The 20,835-nt window shown below is 37.8% G+C and overlaps 1 protein-coding gene across 1 annotated transcript in view; it reads left to right on the top strand.

Moving 5' to 3' along the window:
- DDX46 (DEAD-box helicase 46) overlaps positions 1–20,835 on the top strand; it is a 60,194-nt gene that overhangs the window by 17,295 nt on the left and 22,064 nt on the right. The window contains exons 10-15 of the mRNA XM_014828421.3: positions 353–528; positions 1,460–1,581; positions 3,252–3,330; positions 5,080–5,162; positions 13,675–13,839; positions 14,257–14,419. Of these exons, the coding sequence (XP_014683907.1) occupies positions 353–528; positions 1,460–1,581; positions 3,252–3,330; positions 5,080–5,162; positions 13,675–13,839; positions 14,257–14,419 (788 nt within the window). The remainder of the gene's footprint in view (positions 1–352; positions 529–1,459; positions 1,582–3,251; positions 3,331–5,079; positions 5,163–13,674; positions 13,840–14,256; positions 14,420–20,835) is intronic.

The raw sequence follows: 20,835 nt of genomic DNA, 5'->3' as shown, positions 1-20,835 counted from the left end.
TTGTTGAATGTTTTCATCATTCCCAGAAGAGACCTGTGTTCATTAGTAGTCAGTCTTCTGACTGTACCCTAGGCAACCATTAATCTACTATCTGTATAGATTTGTATGTTCTAGACAATTCATATAAATGAGATCATAATAGTGTAGTGTTTTGTGACTGGTTTCTTTCATTTAGCATAGTCTTTTCAAAGTTCATCCATGTTGTAGAATGTCTCAGTACTTCGTTCCTTTTTGCCAAATAATGTTTCATTGTATGGATATACCACATTTTGGAAAAGCTTATTTTTGTGGGACTTTGAGAGGCCCAGAGATCTCAATTCTTACCTTGACTTCTTTTGGTTTGATTTTTAAGGCATGGCTATGAAAAGCCCACGCCAATCCAAACCCAAGCAATTCCTGCTATAATGTCTGGACGAGATTTGATCGGTATTGCCAAGACGGGAAGCGGAAAGACCATTGCGTTTCTGTTGCCCATGTTTAGACACATCATGGACCAGAGGTCTTTAGAAGAAGGAGAGGGACCAATAGGTACAATCCCTTTCATTAAACTATTTGGCCAGATAGCGACTTTGTTGTCAGTTAATCAGACCTGATACTTTGATATGTTCTTAATTATAACAATAAAGATGTCTTTATGTACATTTTCTTTATAAATTTGGCACTTTGGGGCTGATTTCCCCTTACCAGCAGGTGGAGTGAGAATCTTCAGAGCTCTGGAGTGACATCTCAGAAGTACAAAAACAGCCTCTCCTGGCACAGCTCAATTTTTAAACTCTGACTCGGCAGGTAGACTCCTCGTGCATCTATCTGTTTATTTATGTTGAGGTTTGTTCTTAGCCCAGTATCAGTGGATCTATAAACTCAACAGAGATGATTGTAGGGAAATGCGTTTTCCTTTTTTTTTTTTTTTTTGGCCTTAAAAGGCTATAGTGCCAGCATTTCTTTCAGGATGAGGTCTTCAGATTCAGATTTCTTGATTCATTTGGCAGAGATCTCTTCTGCAAATTTGAGTAGGGTTTTGGAAAGTTGTTCCACTCCTCTCTTGGAAACAGAGGCCATGGTATATTTCTCCTCTATCTGTGCCCTCCAGACCAAGGTTGTTTCTGGAAGCCTTGGCATGGCTCTGCAGCACAGTGAGTCACTTGATTATCTTTGCTCTGTGAGTTGCAATTGAGAATGATTTGCATTCTGTTCCACCAAGCGGTTTCCCAGGGTTAAGCGAGGCGCTTGACTCTCATTCATCTTTCTATAGCATGTTCTTAAAATCTGCTTAAAAGTATCCTTCGCCACAATCTCTGCTATTATACAGCTTTGAAATAGAGTTTTCTGAGGTACATAAAACAACTTAAAAATTAGACTAAGAGACCTGAACTTTATTGCAGAGATTAAATTTAACACTTTAAAGCATAGCCTCCCGAGAATTTTGGTGGTTAGGCTTTTGACATTTTTATCTTTTCAGCTGTCATCATGACTCCAACTCGAGAACTGGCTTTACAAATTACTAAAGAATGTAAGAAGTTTTCGAAGACTTTGGGACTTAGAGTGGTCTGTGTTTATGGAGGAACAGGAATCAGTGAGCAGGTAGTTATAAAAAGAACACTTGGTTTTTCCATTCTTTTCTTAAATTGAATGATTTAATAAAGTAAAATGATTTTTCGTTTTAGTGTTTTGTATAGTGATTGCTTCTAAAATCTTAAAAAATAATGAGATGTGAAAATAATAGTAAGAATGAACTTTGTAAATGTTATATTTTAAAGTTATTTTTACATTAACTTTCCCCTTCCTCTTACCCCACTCACAGAAGGCAGACACTTTTTACATTTTACAGATAAGGAAATATTCGGGAAGTTTAAGTAAAAGGCCAAAGTCTTTATGTTAATAAGGCTTAGTTTGTCTTAGAATCTAGGTCTTCTGATTCTTGGACCAGCATTTATTTTCTCTAATCCATGTGACCTCTCTCTCTCTGTCTCTTTTTGTTTTTGGTGAAGAAGATTCATCCTGAGATAACATCTGTTCCCAATCTTCCTCTTTTTCTCTCTTTTTTTCTTTCTCCCCAAAGCCCTAGTACATAGTTGTATATCCTAGTTGTAAGTCCTTCTAGTTCTCTGCTATGTGGGATGCTATCACAGCATAGCTTGATGACCGCTGTGTAGGTCAATGCCCAGGATCTGAACTGCGAACCCTGGGCCATTGAAGCAGAGCACATGAAATAGCCACTGCACCACCGGGCCGGCCCCAATGTGACATCTTTAAAAGGTGGCGATGAGTGGGATGCATTAATGTCAGAGTTTCATCTGCATTCTTACATGATTTTAGCAAGACTTATTTAAACATACCTTCATTTACTCTCTTTAGTTTGGCATTTCTCCAAGTGTCTTCTAAAGAATGATAGTCATCGGATATTTTGCTTTGGCTAGAAGAAGGAAAAAAAGTGGGTTCGGTGATCAAATAAGTTTTGGAAACATTGGATTTTGTGAAGTTAAAATAGATTTCTTTCCTCCAAGACTTCTTAGTCTTTAATAAACGAATGTATATTGTGATACTAGAAAAATGGGATAAATTGAGACGTTTTCTGAACTTGTTCAACCACAAAACCCTTTCTGAGGACTAGTGTTCTCAGGTTCTAGAATGTACTTTGGGAATATGTGCTTTTGGTTACCTCAATGCTATTTTAAACACTTGAACTTAGTTGTTTTCTAAGCTTGTCTTTGTCAGTTTTTTTTTTTTTTTACCACAGCCAATAATAAGAAATACATTGACAAAATAACCTCTTGCATGCATGCATGTTAAAGTTATATAAAAGTCAAACAAAAGTTTTATGATGTCTAATGCATTTGATATTTTCCATTCTATTTCATGTTAAAAACTCTGGTTGTGACTTATTGATTTCATGATTCACTAATGGAAACAACTCTCAATTTGAAAAGCATCAGTCTGTATAATTGCTATATTTACTGCTCTGTCTTGTTCCTTTCTTGGTTTTGAGGGACTGTGTTAAATTAAAATTGGTAAAAAGTCTCTAGTTTTAGTTGATTTCAGAGTTAGAGCACGATGTAGTCATGCTGCTTCTGCCTGTTCTCTAGCAGTGCTCCAGCATTCTGGAGCGCTACGCAGGAAGCTTTGGAGTCTTCTAATCCAGACCTCACTGTCTGACCTTATGGAGCTGTGCAAAAACCACAGGGAGGATTTTCAGATCTGTTTAAATAAGCATTAGTGATAAATAGACTATAAAATTTTGTCTTTTTTATTAGATTGCAGAGCTGAAAAGAGGTGCTGAAATTATTGTTTGCACACCTGGTCGAATGATTGACATGTTAGCGGCTAACAGTGGTAAGTCAGGGGTATTTTTTTTGTTCTTTTTTCTCTTTTTTGAATTCTATACATTTTTGTTAAAGCAGATACAAGAAACCACCGAAGGTTTCTACATTTTTTCTTAAAGCTGTAATATCTTAAAATTTGTATTGTAACAAGCTTATTGTTGTAAGCATTCATAATATTTTTGCAATTTAATTTAAAATTTCCATCCAGAACTAAGGCCATTTGATCTTTTTAGTACTTCACATGGATTCTTAATCTAGTTTTTGTCAGACTTTGCTTTTAAAAGTGTGCGGGACTGTCTTTTTCTTTATCTTAAAATTTAGACTTTTTTTCTACAGGAGCTAGTATTTTCTTACAATACTGGATATATTAAGATATTGCAGCTTCAAGAAATTTTACCTTTTGTAAATATTGCATGTTTTTAGCTCAAATGTTGTGCTTTGTTAAATTATTCCCTATCAAAACTGTTACTAAACTGTTGACATTATTTAACTTCTGTGGAGAAAGGCCCTGCAAGATTTATAGAACTGGGCTTCCGAGACTTAAACCATCAAAGGTAGGTAATTTAATGCTGTTCCCAACCTTTCAAAACTAATTGGGGCTGCAGATGTTAGTATGGAATACTTTAAATATTAGAAAGCATTTATTTTGGCTCATTTCTATTTTTTGAAGAAAATGCTTTTAAAGGTTTCCATTGCAGTATTCAATGTACATAATAGAGTTATTAAAGACTGTGAGTAATGCATGTTTCTAATAGCATTGTGATTGAATTTCTGTATACATTTAATTATACATGAAGTTGGCAAAGTGACAATGAAATTGTTTGATAAGTCCTTGTGCTTGTACAGCATATGAAAAGTTTTGGGTTGGATGCTAATGAAATAATCCCTTGTTTTTTCTCAATGCTGCATTGATTAAGTCTCCTGAAATTCATCTTGATTGATTTTGCCTTTTTCCCTTATCTGTCCTTTTGATTTATATTTATTAACTATTTTACATATGTTTTTGTCAGGTGATTGATTCAACAATTGATAGAAATGCATGTGTTCATCCTTTACAAAGTGTTTCCTGTATATCTGTTTAGTTTTCACTGGCTAAGAAGCCAGTTGCATTTATTTAAACTAGTGGGAGGACATTATAAAATTGGATTTGTGTCTTTGTATAGGAAAAAATAGATATGTAATATATTTGGTATTTAAAATTTTTGTGTAATATGTTTGTTACCTAAAAATGTTGAATAGCTTGTCATTAATGTTTTGCCATGCCCATTAGAAGCTTCTAACTATATAGAAGTAGGTAATAAAAATATGAAGAGAGGTTTTCTGCGTCTGAAATAGTTAGCACTGGAACTTGCTTTCCACACATACGCTGTAATCTCTAATATGTTTTTTCCTAGGTGATGCTGTCAGATAATGGCTGATGTGGCTCGATGCTTCATCTCAGTCTTAGTTTTATGATGTGTTTTGGAGAGGGCTGTTTTCTGAATTTTACAGGTTCTTCAGGCCCTATGATGGTATGCAAGAGACGAGTTTGACAAAATAAAGGGCCTCATATACCCACTGTCAGAAAGTATTTGCCATTAGATTAAGACATTGTAGACCAAAATTTCTTTTCACTGTTTAAAGATACCTAACTTACCCCTCTGGTTCAGTCAGGCATTTTAGTTCCCTTTACAGTTTTTTTAAGTTCTTGGTAGTCATAAAATGAATTGTGACTGATTTTTAGTTGTCTTTTTGTCTTTATTTTTTTCCCTCATCTTAGGTCGGGTTACAAATCTTCGAAGAGTGACATATGTTGTTTTGGATGAAGCAGACAGAATGTTTGACATGGGTTTTGAACCACAGGTAATCATCAAATTTCATAGTGTTCTGAACTATAAAATAATCTTTGTAACGGCCATGAGAATGAAATGTTTGTATGATTTCTGAAAATCTCACACACATTTCTGGTGTGTGGTCATACACTGGGTTAAGGACATAGGGACTTTAGATATTTATGTTTTGAATTCCTCATGAAACTTGTTCAGGAGGTATTTGTGCAGGTTTTCCTTAACCATCTAAAATCATCATTGGTAAAATTAGAGTGCTAGTAATAGAAGCTTAAGCTTTCATATTTTAAAGTTTTCATTGTACGTCCAAATACATTGCTTTAATTCATGCTTTTAACTACCTCATGATTTAGATAGTACAGGTCATTTACATTCTCCAAATGTAAAAAGTAAGGTCCGAAGCATTTGTCTAGCTTAGACGTGCTCTTTGCTCAGATATAAGATTTCAGTGATATAAACTTAGAGAAACACATGTTAAAAGCTCGTAGAAATTTTTCTTAACGAAAAGAGCAATGTGAGTTGTCATGCAAAAAAAACAATAAATTTTTTTCAGAAACTGTGATAATAGAATTTGGGTATTAGAAGAGGATAAGATTAACATCCTGTTCAGTCTTTTCATTTTATTCGTGTATTGTCCAAAAATGTGTTGCTTGTCATATGATAATGCATATATTGTGTTTAGATTTATTTTTTTAACCCCCCTTTTTTTTTTTTTTCCTGAGGAAAATTTGCCCTGAACTAACGTCTATTGCCAATCTTCCTCTTTTCTCCTATGTGAGCCACCACGACAGCATGACCACTGACAGACAAGTGGTAAAAGTCTGTGCCCAGGAACCAAACCCAGGCCACCAAAGCAGAGCACTCCTAAATTAACCACTAGGCCAGTGGAGCCAGCCCTATTGTGTTTAGATTTAGGGACCACGTTTTAAGTGAGACATAGAGGAGCACAAAAGAGAGTAAATAGGATTATAGTAACACTTGTACCATGTGACAAATAGTTAAAGGAATGAGGAATATTTCTTTTGGAGTAGCATCCTTGACTCTTTGATAAAGTTTATTGTATGAAAGAAGCTTTGAATTTATCTTTTGGATCCCAAGGAGTAGAACCAGAACCCAGCGGGAGAGCTATAGGGAGTTTGATCTGAGCATAATGTGAGGGAGGACTGGAGAAGCATTATTTGAAGATGAAATGTTACTTTGTGGGAGGGGGCAGATATTGAATATGCTTTTTATCCATGTGTTTGAGTAGAGGCAAGGGGTCCCTTTGTGGAAAAAGAGCAGAGGGAATTGAAGGATCAGATGGGGATGGACTAGGTGCCCGTTACTGTTTCTTGCCCACTCATGGGAAATCTTAGATTTTATAATATTTAAGGTAGGTATAGTGATAACGGCCTTGCTGGTGACTCAATTAAGTTTTTCCAGAATGGGGTCAAAATGACCCATTGATATGCAAAGTGTGAATCATCCCTTGCCCTAAGTACCTACGTCTGCATAAGTTCTTGAGGAAGAAATGCTGAGTTATTGTTTATTTATTGATTGCTAAAAAGCTGTTGAGAAGAAATTTTAAGTTAATGATTATTTTGGGAGCTTTGTTGTACATTAAACTCTGGGTCAGGGTTCAGTGCCACAGACCACTGTTTGGACATTCAGCAAGTAAAGGTACTCTCATGTTAATCAAAGCTGGTGCTGCTGGATACACGTCTGCACACTGACATCTAGAGCAGAGTTGGCTGGCAGCGCCATGCCTCCACACATGATTCTGTATTGAAGAAAGCAGTGAAAGTTGCGAATTAAATCCAGTCATGGCCAGTGCGTGCCCATCTTTCAGAGTGTAGATGTACGTGTTGTACAGTGACGGGGCAGCAGGTGCAGGACTCTGCTTTTCCGCGTTGAAGTGAGTACAGGCTGGAAGGCAGAAAGACGTGTCAGCAAGTTTTTTTGAATTGTTTTAAGCTAACACTTTCAGAGCCAAAACAAGTTTTTACTGTGAAGGATAAGATAATGGGATTCTTATGAAGTCCAAACTGGTGCAAATGGCTTGATTGCTTAGTCTTCCTCTTTCTTAAACTGTATTGATTTTTTATTTTTACTTAAGAAAACACTATGGAATTATTAGTGGATGTCTTTTTAAGTGCTGTAATAGATGTGAAGAAATGCTTTCAGAACCAAATACAGCTGAAGAGTAGATTAGGAATCCATTTGTTCCTGTATCTGAAATTGGAATCTTATTAAAATTAGCACCTGAAAGAGTATTAAAAGTTGTTTTTTCCATGAGAAATTGCTCCATAGTTTCTGGATTTGTTCTTGTTTTGTAATTTAGTAGAAACAGAGTAAGAAGAAACTGATTGGATGTGGAAATTGATCTTTAGCTTAAGTTACCCATCATGGATCTACATCCTTTGATCAAAGTGTAGATATTGTTCCTATTAATTATACAAAATAGTTATTAACATGTTTTATTTTTATTACCAAGAAAGTCAAGAATGCTTTAAATTTATTGTTTATACAGATGCATAACACAAAATGAAGTGAGCTGAAGATTCTAAAGAAGTTTACTCCAGGTTTCCACTTTTATTTCTTTATTTATTTTTGAGGAAGATTAGCCTTGAGCTAACATCTGCTGCCAATCCTCCTCTTTTTGCTGAGGAAGACTGCCCCTGAGCTAACATCCGTCCCCATCTTCCTCTACTTTACATGCCTACCACAGCATGGCTTGCCAAGTGGTGCCATGTCCACACCTGGGATTCGAACCAGCGAACCCTGGGCCGCTGAAGCAGAACGTGCAAACTTAACTGCTGTACCACTGGGCCGGCAGGGTAATTTTTACCAGCATACATATCAGCATCACAGATCTAATTTATGACTTAAAAATTAAGGTTATCATATTTACTTTGGTGAGTAAATAAATCATTAACCTTCTTGTAGCAAATTATTTTCATAAGGGTCAAGTAAAGCATTGCACATCGTTGAGAGAAATATAAGACAGAATGGGATAAACTTTTAGAACATCTTTAAAGATTTTATTTTTTTCCTTCTTCTTCCCAAAGGCCCCCAATACACAGTTGTGTATTTTTAGTTGTGGATCCTTCCAGTTGTGGCATGTGGGATGCCACCTCAGCATGGCCTGATGAGCAGTGCCATGTCCACGCCCAGCATTTGAACCGGGGAAACCCTGGGCAGCCGAAGCTGAGTGCGAGAACTTAACCACTCAGCCACGGGGCCGGCCCCTAGAACATCTTTAAAAGGAGCATGTACCAGTGATCTAGACCTTGAATCAATGAAAAGTGGAAAAATTGCCAACTTTGTAACATAAGTGACTGGACTGATGTATTTAGTTTTAGCCTGTGAGTGTGAAAGGAGAAGTGTGTGGACTTTCTCGGCAATTCATAGCTGACTTACAGTATCTGGTACTGTGAGTTAGAGGGAGCATACTGAAAAGTTTCAGGAACACGTTTTAATCAGTAACCAACAGTCTGATAGCCAAGTGAGGGGGAGAGAGCAATCAAAATCCTGCCCAGTCATAACTGAAAAAGTGTTTCATGACTTTGGGGTCATTCTAGGGGCATCTTCACAACTCTAAGGAGTAATAGGTGTTCATGAGGTAAATCTAAGCTCCCACGTGCAGTGGACTGTTACGTGAAGCATAGGATTTGTAACTTACTTCAGGAAGATTTCTGTTCGTATTATGATGAGTGAAAGAGTTAGCTTTGTTTCTCCTGAAAACTTTTATCCTTTCGTTTGTCTTTGTGCTTATGCTGAAAACAAAGTCATTTGTGAACATTCTAGGAAGGAAGGATGTATATTATATATTATTCTTTGAAGAGATTTTTAAGTCCATAATGTGGGCTTTAGTATGAATTGTCTGTCTGACCTTTGTTTCTACATCTGTAAAATGAGAAGTTGAGACTAAATGAGCAGTCCTTAGACTTGGTAGATGATCAAGTATCTGAAAGTTATGATGCTTTTTATGTAAGGTCTTAAAAGATTGATACATTAAATATGCTTATGTGAACTTGCAGTGATACTACTACCAAACTCATGTTGTCAGACTAAGCGTGGTTAATGATTCCTAATTTTTCATTAATGTATTTCAGTCATTCAGTGTTAATTGGATGAGTACCATGTGGTACACATTGTAGCTGCTGGGGAAATGGCAATGAACCAAAAGTCCCTGCTTTCATGAAATTTACCTTTTTTTTTTTTTTTTTACTTTTTTGTTTTTTAGCTTTTTTTTTTTTATTGAGATTATGATAGATTACAACCTTGTGAGATTTCAGTTGTACATTAATGTTAGTCATGTTGTGGGTACACCACTTCACCCTTTGTGCCCTCCCCCCACCCCCCCCTTTTCTCTGGTAACCACCGATCAGTTCTCCTTGTCTATATGTTAACTTCCACCTGTAAGTGGAGTCATATAGAGTTCGTCTTTCTCTGTCTGGCTTATTTCGCTTAACATAATACTGTCAAGGTCCATCCATGTTGATGCGAATGGAACAGTTTTGTCCTCTTTTATGGCTGAGTAGTCATCACTAATCATCAGGGAAATGCAAATCAAAACTACACTAAGATATCACCTTACACCCGTTAGATTGGCAAAAATAGCCAAAACCAGGAGTGACAAATGTTGGAGAGGTTGTGGAGAAAAAGGAACCCTCATACATTGTTGGTGGGAATGCAAACTAGTGCAGCCACTATGGAAAACAGTATGGAGATTTCTCAAAAAGTTAAAAATAGAAATACCCTGTGACCCAGCCGTCCCACTGCTGGGTATCTATCCTAAGAACCTGAAATCAGCAATCCCAAGAGTCCCATGCACCCCTGTGTTCATCGCAGCATTATTTATAATAGCCAAGACATGGAACCAACCTAAATGCCCAGAAACTGATGATTGGATAAAGAAGATATGCTATATATACACAATGCAAATTTACTTTTTAATGAAGAGAAATGGACAAATAGTATGTCAGATGGTATGTAGTGTGAAGGAAAAATAGGGTAAGGTACTAGAAAGTGATGAAAGGAGAAGAGCAGAAAGGGATGTTACTTCATAAAGGATATTCAAGAAAGGCCTCGCTGATAAGGTGACTTGTGAACTAGGACCTGAATAAAGTGAGGCACTGAGCCATGGGGATATTTGGGAGGAAAGTGTTATAGGCAAAAAGCAGGTGTAAAAGCCCTGAGTCAGGAGCTTGATGGCCAGTGTCCCTGGAGCAGAATGAAGGAAGGGGAAGTGGTAGGAGAGAGTAGGAGGTAGGAGGTCAGAGGGCGGAAAGAGATGTGGTGCTGGTGATGTGGTGGAGATATAAGACCTTGTACTCCTAGGGCTGGCCCGGTGGTGCAGTGGTTAAGTGCGCACATTCCGCTTTGGCAGCCCGGGGTTTGCTGGTTTGAATCCCGGGTGCGGACGTGACACTGCTTGGCAAGCCATGCTGTGGTAGGTGTCCCACATATAAAGTAGAGGAAGATAGGCATGGATGTTAGCTCAGGGCCAGTCTTCCTCAGCAAAAAGAGGAGGATTGGCAGCAATTTTGCTTAGGGCTAATCTTCCTCACAAAAAAAAAACCTTATACTCCTGGGCTAGGAATTTGGATCTTATCCTGATGTGTTGAGATGCTATTAGAAGATTTCAAGCAGAGAAATTCATACATACAGATTTGTATGCCGTCATCACAATCCAGTTTTAGAACAGAAAGATGCCTTGTGCCTGTTTGTTTCCTGTTTCCATCCCAGCCCGAGGCAGCCGCTAATCTGCCTTCTGTCTTTATAGATTTGCCTTTTTTGGACATTTCTTATAAATGGAATCATGCAGTATACATCTAGCTTATTTCACTTAGCATAATGTGTTTCAGGTTCATCCATGTCATTGCGTGTGTCAGTGGTTCATTCCTTTTATTGCTGAGTAGTTAGTGTTCCATTGTATGGATATGTGTCATATTTTGGTTATCATTAACCACTTGATGAATGTTTGGATTATTTCCACTTGTTGGCTATTATGAATAAGGCTGCTATGAACCTTTGCATACAAGTCTTTGTGTGAACATATGTCCTCACTTCTCTTGGGTAGATACCAAGGAGTAGAATTGCTGGATTGTATGGTAATGTATGTTTAACTTTTTAAGAAACTGTCAGACTTTTCGGTAGTGGCTATTCCATTTTATAGGCCAATATAATACTGATCTGAAAATCAAACAAGTTAAGTTATAGTTTCATGTATAGTGATGCAAAAACCCTAAAAAATATATTAGGAAACCAAATATAGCAATGCTTAAAATAGGTAATAAATCATATTGAAGTTAGTATCCTTTGGATGCAACACTGGAAAAATTAGAAAAATCAGGTAATATAATCCACCCTATAATCAGAATAGACGGAAAAAATGAACCATTGTCTCAAATAATGTAAGAAAGGCATTTGGTAAAATTTCACTCATGGTTTAAGAATTCAGTACACTAAGACTAGTGGGGAACCTTTGTTATCGAATAAAGAGTATTTGTTTAAAAAGGCCTAGAGCAAACATTATACTCAAGGTGAAATTTTGAAACTATTAACATAAAGAAACAAGGTAAAATAGTTAACACTCATTCGGCATTTTTCTGCAAGTCTAGCACAGTAAGCAAGAAAAGGGTATATAATGTTTGCAAAGGAAGAAACAAATGTTATTTACAGATAATGTGACTGTCTTTGTGGAAGACTCAAAATAATCTACAGATAAATGATTAGAATTGATAAGAACATAGTAGGACCTACAACTAGGATATACAACTGTGTACTGGGGGGCTTTGGGGAGAAGAAGGAAAAAAAGATTGGCAACATATGTTAGCTTAGGTGCCAGTCTCTAAAAAAACAAAAGAAAATAATAAAGTTTCTGAGCACAGAGTCAGTAAACAAAAATCATTTACATTTTTTTCCCCATAAGTTAGAAAATGTACTTTAAAAAGATATAATTTACAAAAGCATGAAAAAATAACCCTGACACAATATGTGTAAGATATATCTGGGGAAAATTATGAAATTTTACTGGAAAACTTTAAAGAGGACTTAAGTTGATTCTGAAATTAGTGTCAAGATTAGATGGTGAAGAGTAACTCTCCTGAAGAGGAGGAACCAGGATAGGGTGTGAGGGAAACTGCTGCTTGAAAATCTAGTTCATTTTCATTTTATGATTTAGTTTTCTTGGGTCTGCTAAGTTAGTTACCACTTAATCAAAATGTTGTTGCTACCATCTCCTGTCTGACTTTGTCTTTGTTGGTTTGTGCAGTCTTTTAAAACAATCCCTGTACTGTTGCATTTTACAGGTTTTTTCTGGGTAGGAGATGTAAATGCCTGTGGTAAATAATCTTTAACTGAAAGTGCTGGCAAGTATTTTAAAGCCTTCATTCTGGCTGCACTGTGGAGAATAGATTTCAATTTGGGCAGGAGTAAAGGCAGGGGAGACCTGTTGGGAGACAGTTGAAATAATCCAGATGAGAGATGGTTGAGGCTTGGATAGGGAACCCAGGATTTCCAAGTGCCTTGGATAGGACTGCCCCTTTCACAGATTTCACATCATCTTTTTAAATTTATTTTTATTTTTAAAAAATTTTTTATTTTTCTCCCCAAAACCCCCCGGTACATAGTTGTATATTTTTAGTTGTGGCTCCTTCTAGTTGTGGCATGTGGGACGTTTCAGCATGGCTTGATGAGCCGTGCCACCTCCACATCCAGGATTTGACCAGCGAAACCCTGGACCACCGAAATGGAGGGCACGAACATAACCACTCGGCCATGGGGCCGGCCCCTCACATTGTCTTTGATTGGAGTGAAAATCTGGTCCTAGAATTGTATATTCCCGGCAAGGCCATCACCCTTCCCAATTTCCAACCACTCACCACTATCTACCTTGAATCACACATAGGTGTTTTTTTCTTGTTTATACGAGTCACCATGCTAGGACTCCCTGATTCCTCCAGGGCTCTGTAGACACTCAGGCAGTTGTCTCCTAAATCCCACCCCTTCAACAGTGTGTCCACCCACATTGTTCTGTTTCTTTCTGTACCTCTTATCATTTGACACATAATATATTTATCTCACCAACCTCATTAGAATATAAACTCCATGAAGACACGTTTTAGTCTCTTTTTATTGCATATTTCAAGCACCTAGAACAATGCCTGGCACATAATGGTTGCTCAGTAAAAATGTGTTGAACAAATGAAGGAAAACAGTGATACCCATGGAGAATGGTTGCATCCTAGATAAGAGTTTGAGGATTGAGACTACTGAATATTTGATGGATTGAAGGTGAGAGAGTAATCATGGATGGCTCCTAGATTTTTGGCCTAAACCTATGAGTGACTAGAGTTACCATTTCTTCAGAGGGGGACACTATGAGAGGAGCAAATTATGGGGTAAAATCAATTGTAATATTCTAAGGTAACACATTTAAAAGTCACTGAATAGATATTCTCAAAAGTTCCTTCTACTTGGTCTTAACATTGTATGATTTTTGGAGACTACACTCACCATATTTATTTGTAATGTTTTCTTAGGTCATGCGCATTGTGGATAATGTCCGTCCTGACCGACAGACAGTTATGTTTTCAGCTACTTTCCCCAGAGCAATGGAGGCTTTGGCTCGCAGAATCCTGAGTAAACCCATTGAAGTGCAGGTGGGAGGCAGGAGTGTGGTTTGCTCGGATGTGGAGCAACAAGTGGTGGGTACAATCTTTAGAAAACTCCCAATTCCCTGGATGTTAGGCAGTGTGTGATCCTTTTGGAATCATTGTTTGTGGTGTAGGTTAAATAGTATACAACTACAGCCTTTAATATTGTAGCAGATACAATTGAATATGCTATTCCGTGGAACTGGCCATTTAAAATGCTCTTTTTAGTTTTTCCCACCAGAATTGGTGGGCTGGTAGATAGAAATGTCACCTAACTGTCTTATTGTTTGGTAAATAGTATGTGAGGTTAGGAGGCAGAGAGAACGGATGATCATTTGCCCACATTTGCAAGCCTATATAGCAAGATGTTGTCATTTATCCAGTTGCCACAAATAAAGGGAGTATTTTTCTTCAAGGGATATGTTGGCATTTTTACCCCATTAACTTGATGCAATTTGGTGTTTTCAGATTGTGATTGAAGAAGAAAAGAAATTCTTGAAGTTACTTGAGCTTCTAGGCCATTACCAAGAATCGGGATCGGTCATTATATTTGTGGATAAGCAGGAGCATGCTGATGGTCTTCTGAAAGATTTAATGAGAGCATCTTATCCTTGCATGTCTCTTCATGGAGGTAATGTTTAATGAAATATCTGTTAAGTACTTAACTTGGCCAAGCGTTGTTACGTGTTCTGAATGATAATATTTGCTTTATCCTCTTAGAACTAAATTTTGTATCATCTATCTCAGTTTTTATTCACAACAGCTCTGTGGAGGTAAGTATTATTCTATCTTAGAGGTAAAGAAAATAAGACAACAATACATTGGTTTGACCAAATTCCCGAGCCATTAATCAGCTAAGGAAGACTTAAACTAAAAGTTTTGTGATTCATGTTATATTCTTTTCATTGTCCCATGCTACCTGGAGGTTTTCATGATTCACATTAGAACTTTAATTGAAATTTTAAAGTAACATTTTAATTTCTGTCTAACGTCGCCATTGTTACGTATATGTGGGACTTAGAACACTAAAGATGTGGAACAAGAGACAGCTTGAATTACCCTTTAACAAAGTATTCTGGTAACCTATGGCTTTGTAACGAACCACCCCAAAATTTAATGGCAACCGTCATTTATTTTGTTTATGCATTTGCAGTTTGAGTAGAGTTCAGCACATCATCTAGTCTCTGTTTCATGCTATGTCTACTGGGATGGCTCACTTGGGGCTGAGGATGCACTGCCAATTTGTCGTACTTACATGGCTTGCAAGTAGATACTGGCTCTAAACTGAGAGCTCAGTCAGGCTGTTGGCTAGGGGTCCTGGCTCTTCTTCTTGTGGGCTTCTCTCTGAGGCTGCTTGGCTAGAAGATAAGAGCCAAAAGCTGCCAGGCCAGTTAAGGATGATACTGGAAATTGGCAGAACTTTCGTTTCCACCATGTTCTTTTTTTTTTTTTTTAAAGATTTTTAATCTTTTTTCTTTTTCTACCCAAAGCCCCCCAGTACATAGTTGTGTATTTTTAGTTGTGGGTCTTTCCAGTTGTGGCATGTGGGATGCCACCTCAGCATGGCTTGACAAGTGGTGCCATGTCTGCACCCAGGATTCCAACCGGCGAAACCCTGGGCCGCCAAGGCGGAGCGCACGAACTTAACCAGGCCATGGTGCTGGCCCCTCCACCATATTCTGTAGGTGAAAATAATCATGAGATTGGCCCAGATTCAAGGGGATGGAGGCATAGACTCTCCCTCTTGATGGGAGAGTGTCATTCCATACGCAGAAGATCATGTGGGATAGGATAAGCTTTTGCTGTCATTTTTGGAAAATATAATCTACCACACGAGGCTTCCTGTGGGATGCAATTAAAAGGGCTTTGAGGATATGTATTTGGTTAAGTTTTCATGTTTGAAAATGACTCATTATGTTTTCCTTTCTTTTTATTGTGATAAAATATACATTGCATAAAATTTACCATTTTAATCATTTTTAAGTGTATAAATTAGTGGCTTAGTAAGAATATTCACAATGCTGTGTAACCATCGCTATTATCTTTCCAGAAATTTTTCATCATCTCAAACAGAAACTCTGTACCTATTAATCAGTAACTTCATTCCCTCTTCCCCCCAGACCCTGGTAACCTGTATTCTGTTTTCTCTATCTGTGAATTTGCCTGTTCTTTGATAGTTCACATAAGTAGAATCATACAGTGTTTGTCTTTTTGTGCCTGGTTTATTTCACTTAGCATGTCTTCAGGGTTTATCAATGTATCAGAATTTCCTTCCTTTTTAAGGGTAAATAATATTCCATTGTATGTATATGTTGCATTTCCTTTATTCATTCATCTGTTTATGGACACTTGGGTTGTTTCTTCCTTTTGACTATTGTGAGTAATGCTGCTTTGAACATTGAGGTACAAGTATCTGCTTGAGTTCCTGTTTCATTTCTTTTGGGTGTATACCTAGGAATGGAATTGCTGGGTCATATGATAAGTGTATTTTAACTTTTTTGAGGAACCACCAAACTATTTTTTATAGCAGCTGCACCATTTTGCATTCTAACCAGCAATGTCCTAGGGTTCCAGTTTATCCACAGCCTGGCCAGCATTTGTTTTTTTCTCTTTTTTTGATGATAGCTATTCTAGTGGGTGTGAAGTGGTATGTCATTATGGTTTTGATTTGCATTTCCCTAATGGCTAATGAAGTTGAGAATCTTTTTACGTGCTTATTGGGCATTTGTATATCTTCTTTGGAGAAATGTCTGTTCAAGGCCTTTGCTGATTTTTTTTTTTTCTTTTTAATTTTTGAGTTTTTCCTTTTTCTCCCCAAAGCCCCCTGGTACATAGTTGTATATTCTTCCTTGTGGGTCCTTCTAGTTGTGGCATGTGGGACGCCGCCTCAGCGTGGTTTGATGAGCAGTGCCATGTCTGCGCCCAGGATTCGAACCAACGAAACACGGGACCGCCTGCAGTGGAGCGCGCGAACTTAACCACTCGGCCATGGGGCCAGCCCCAGCCTTTGCTCATTTTTTAATCAGCCTGTTTTGTTTTTTCATTGCTGAGTTGTAGGATTTCTTTATATATTCTAGATGGTACTCTTATCAGATCTGTGTATATTTTTCTTGTTCTGTGGGTTGTCTTTTCACTCTCTGGGTAGTGTTCTTTGCTGCACAAAAGTTTTTGATTTTGAAGTCCAGTTTATTTATTTTCTTGCGTGTTCTATTGGTGTTTATATCCAAGAAATCATTGCCATATCCAAGGTTATGAAAATTTTTCCCTATTTTCTTCTAACAGTTTAAAAGTTTTAGCTCTTAAGTTTAGGTCTTTGATTTATTTTGAGTTAATTTTTGTATATGGTGTAAGATATGAGTCCAACTCCCTTTTTTTTGCACGTGGATATTGGTTGCCCAACACCATTTGTTGAAAAGACTGTCCTTTCCCACTGAATGATTTTTGGCACCCTTGTCAAGATCAGTTGACCGTTTATGTGAGAGTTCATTTCTGGGCTCTCTACTTGATTCCATTGGTCTATGTTTCTCTTATGCCAAAGTCATTTCATTTTAATTTTGATCTTTTTGTATTTACTGTTTTTTTTAAATAGACTTTATTTTAATTTAATTTAATTTTTTTCCTTTTGAGGAAGATTAGCCCTGAGCCAACATCTGCTGCCAATCCTCCTCTTTTTGCTGAGGAAGACTGGCCCTGAGCTAACATCCATGCCCATCTTCCTCTACTTCATATGTGGAACGCCTGCCATAGCATGGCTTGATAAGTGGTGCGTAGGTCTGCACCTGGGATCTAAACTGGTCAACCCCAGGCTGCTGAAGCAGAGTGCGTGAACTTAACCACTGTGCCACTGAGCCAGTCTCAAAATAGAATTTATTTTTTAGAGTAGTTTTAGGTTCACAGCGAAATTGAGCAGAAGTTACGGAGTTCCTGTATACTCCCTGCTCCCACCAACGCATAGCCTCCCCCCACTATCAACATCCCACACCACAGTGGTACATTTGTTACAATCAGGGAACCTACTATGGCACAAAATGTCACCCTAAGTCCGTAGTTTACATTAGGGTTCACTGTTGGTGTTATACGTTCTTTGGGTTTGGACAAATGTATAATGACATGTGTCCACCACTATAGTATCATACAGAATATTTTCACTGCCCTAAGAATCCACTGTGCTTTTCCTATTCATCCCTCCCTTCCGCCAACCACTGGCAACCACTGGTCTTTTTACTATCTCCGTATTTTTGACCTTTCCAGAATTTCCACATTTACTTTAGTCATTAGGATAAATAGTCAATACTGACTTACACAGAGTGTTTTTTTTTTTGCCATATTAGTGTCACCATCCTGAAAATGTTTTGGTTGCTGTTAGCTGCAAAGCTTCTAGTCCAGAACTTTAGTTATTCCCCCCATTTGAAACACTGGGCTCAGCTTTCTCTCCCTTGGTGATTTCTTCTCTGCCCTATATTTGTCTTTCTGTGCTTTTGAAATATTTTCATTAAAACAGGTCTGTCCATGTGGATCTTGTGTCTCAAAGTAAATGCTTCTATTCAGTGCACATATAAAAATGTATGCATTAGCTTAGACATTTTTATCAGGTCACTTTGTTGTAGAACAGACAGTTTTGAATCTCTGAAGGAAAACCAGAGAGAAGTTTTGTTTTGATCATAAGTCTTGTCTTTAAGCTCTCTTAATGTGTAAGTAAATAAAGGCCTATTTGCTATATATGTATTAAATGAGAAATTATTTAGGGCTTTTTAAGAATTAAAAGGTGTTGGGGCCGGCCCGGTGGCGCAGTGGTTAAGTTCGCATGTTCCGCTTTGGTGGCCCTGGGGTTTGCCGGTTTGCATCCTGGGTGCGGACATGGCACTGCTTGGCACGCCATGCTGTGGAAGGCGTCCCACATATAAACTAGAGGAAGATGGGCACGGATGTTAGCTCAGGGCCAGTCTTCCTCAAAATAAAAGGTGTAACCGTGAAATTCCTAATGTGCACGTGTAAGTAATATGCTTTTATACATAATAAACAGTGTAATGGCATTAGTAGTGAAAAGTGTGGGTGTCACCATGTCTGAAATACATACAATTTTGTACCCTTTTAGAAGACAGAAATACAAACTACAAAACATTGGGTCCATTCTTCCTGCTAGGGTTATTACAACCACAAGATGCTACTAACTCTGAATTGTGACCAAATGAGAGAAAGTACTGAACATGGTCATTTGTAAGGATGGAGATGGTAGTATTTCTGCTCTTTTAAGATCGATCTCTGTAAAGGGCAGTCAGGCTAGTTTGTACAACTTATCACTAAATGAGTTCATAGCTGTTTATTCCTGCTTACTCTTCTGAATAGGGAGAAAGAAGCTCAGAGACTCTCAGTGTTGCCACTTCTACAGAGCTGCCTGTTGTTCCTCGGGTCTGGTCAGGGAGGGGGGAAGGCAGGAGGTAGGAGAGTGGCTTGTGTTCTACTCCCTCCTGGTCTTCTTAACTTGATATAATTTTCTCAGTATAGCAATCAGAACATTACATGATCGCTTGACTTTTTTGTTAGAGATTTGTTGGAGCACAGAAGGCCAGGTAATTATCGTTTATGAAAAAAATGTTTGAAGAGCATGTTGTTCTTAAAACTCTGTTTTCATCTTATCACATACCTGCATTTCCTTAAAGTGGGTTAAAAAATGAGAAAAAATTCTGAAATATTTTTCATTAAACCGTGGCTGCAGTTTCTATTTTGTCAGTCATCTGTTTCTTCGTGTTTGCACTCACAGCAAATAATTTAAAAATTTCTTTAACACACACTTGCGTTTAATATGGTAAATAATGTTGAAATTAGGAAAGCAGTACAACAGTTTCTGCTTCTGGGTAATTATGGTATATGAGAGCAAAGACCTGTTTTTTAATAGGGCAAAATGCTTTATTGAGGCCTGTTTTTTTGTTTTTAAAGATTTTATTTTTTTCATTTCTCTCCCCAAAGCCCCCCAGTACATAGTTGTATATTCTACGTTGTGGGTCCTTCTAGTTGTGGCATGTGGGATACTGCCTCAACATGGCTTGACGAGCAGTACCATATCTGCACCCAGGATTTGAACCAACGAAACACTGGGCCACCTGCAGCGGAGCACGCCAACTCAACCACTCGGCCACGGGGCCAGTCCCATATTGAGGCCTTCTATATGTACTATTAATTGGTTACTTTTTTCTTGTTTTTCTGCAAGTAATAGAAAATATGAACTCGGCTGCCTTAAATCATGAGAAATTTTTATTATCTTACAAAACATGAAATCCCATGGCAAAGTGACTCCAGGATTCCTTCATTCAGTGATGCAGCATCGCCACCATATTGTAGTTTCTGTACCCCCACCCTGAGTGTTTTGGTTCTTAAGCTAGCTTTCTTCACAGCAGCAGAAAGGCTTCTGCAGTTTGAATGTCACTTCCAAAAAGGCCAACTTCTGGAGGAAGAAGGAGTGTTTTCCATATGTCTGCATGTCCTTTTCCCCCCCTATTTTTATTACCAAAATTTTCAAACACAGAAAATCTGAGAAAATTGTATAGTGAACACTGTTGAATAGCCAATACTAGATTCTACAATTATCTTTTTGTTATATTTCTCTATCTCATCTTTATTCATCTGTCTGTTCTTCTACTCATCAGTTTTTCTTAATTTTTTGATACATTTCAAAATAGCATCAGTACATTTCAGTTCATTATGTGTATTATTAACACTAGTTCAAAAATTCTTTTTCTTTTTAAAGATTGGCACCTGAGCTAACAACTGTTGCCAGTTTTCTTTTTTTTTTTCTCTCTTCTCCCCAAAGCTCCCTAGTACATAGTTGTATATTCTAGTTGTGAATGCCTCTGGTTGTGCTGTGTCACGCTGCCTTAGCATGGCCTGATGAGCGGTGCCATGTCACTACCCAGGATCCAAACTGGCGAAACCCTGGGCTGCCGAAGTGCAGCACACAAACTTAACCATTTGTGGCCAGCCCCCCCCAAATTTTTTTCATAAAAAAATTGTAGGTAGGGGCTGGCTGGGTGGCACAGCGGTTAAGTGTGC

The sequence above is a fragment of the Equus asinus genome, chromosome 9 (genome assembly GCF_041296235.1).
Source record: "Equus asinus isolate D_3611 breed Donkey chromosome 9, EquAss-T2T_v2, whole genome shotgun sequence".
NCBI classification, from domain to species: Eukaryota; Metazoa; Chordata; class Mammalia; order Perissodactyla; family Equidae; genus Equus; species Equus asinus.
Note: the sequence above shows the minus strand (reverse complement) of the source record. Positions and strands in the feature narration are given on the sequence as shown.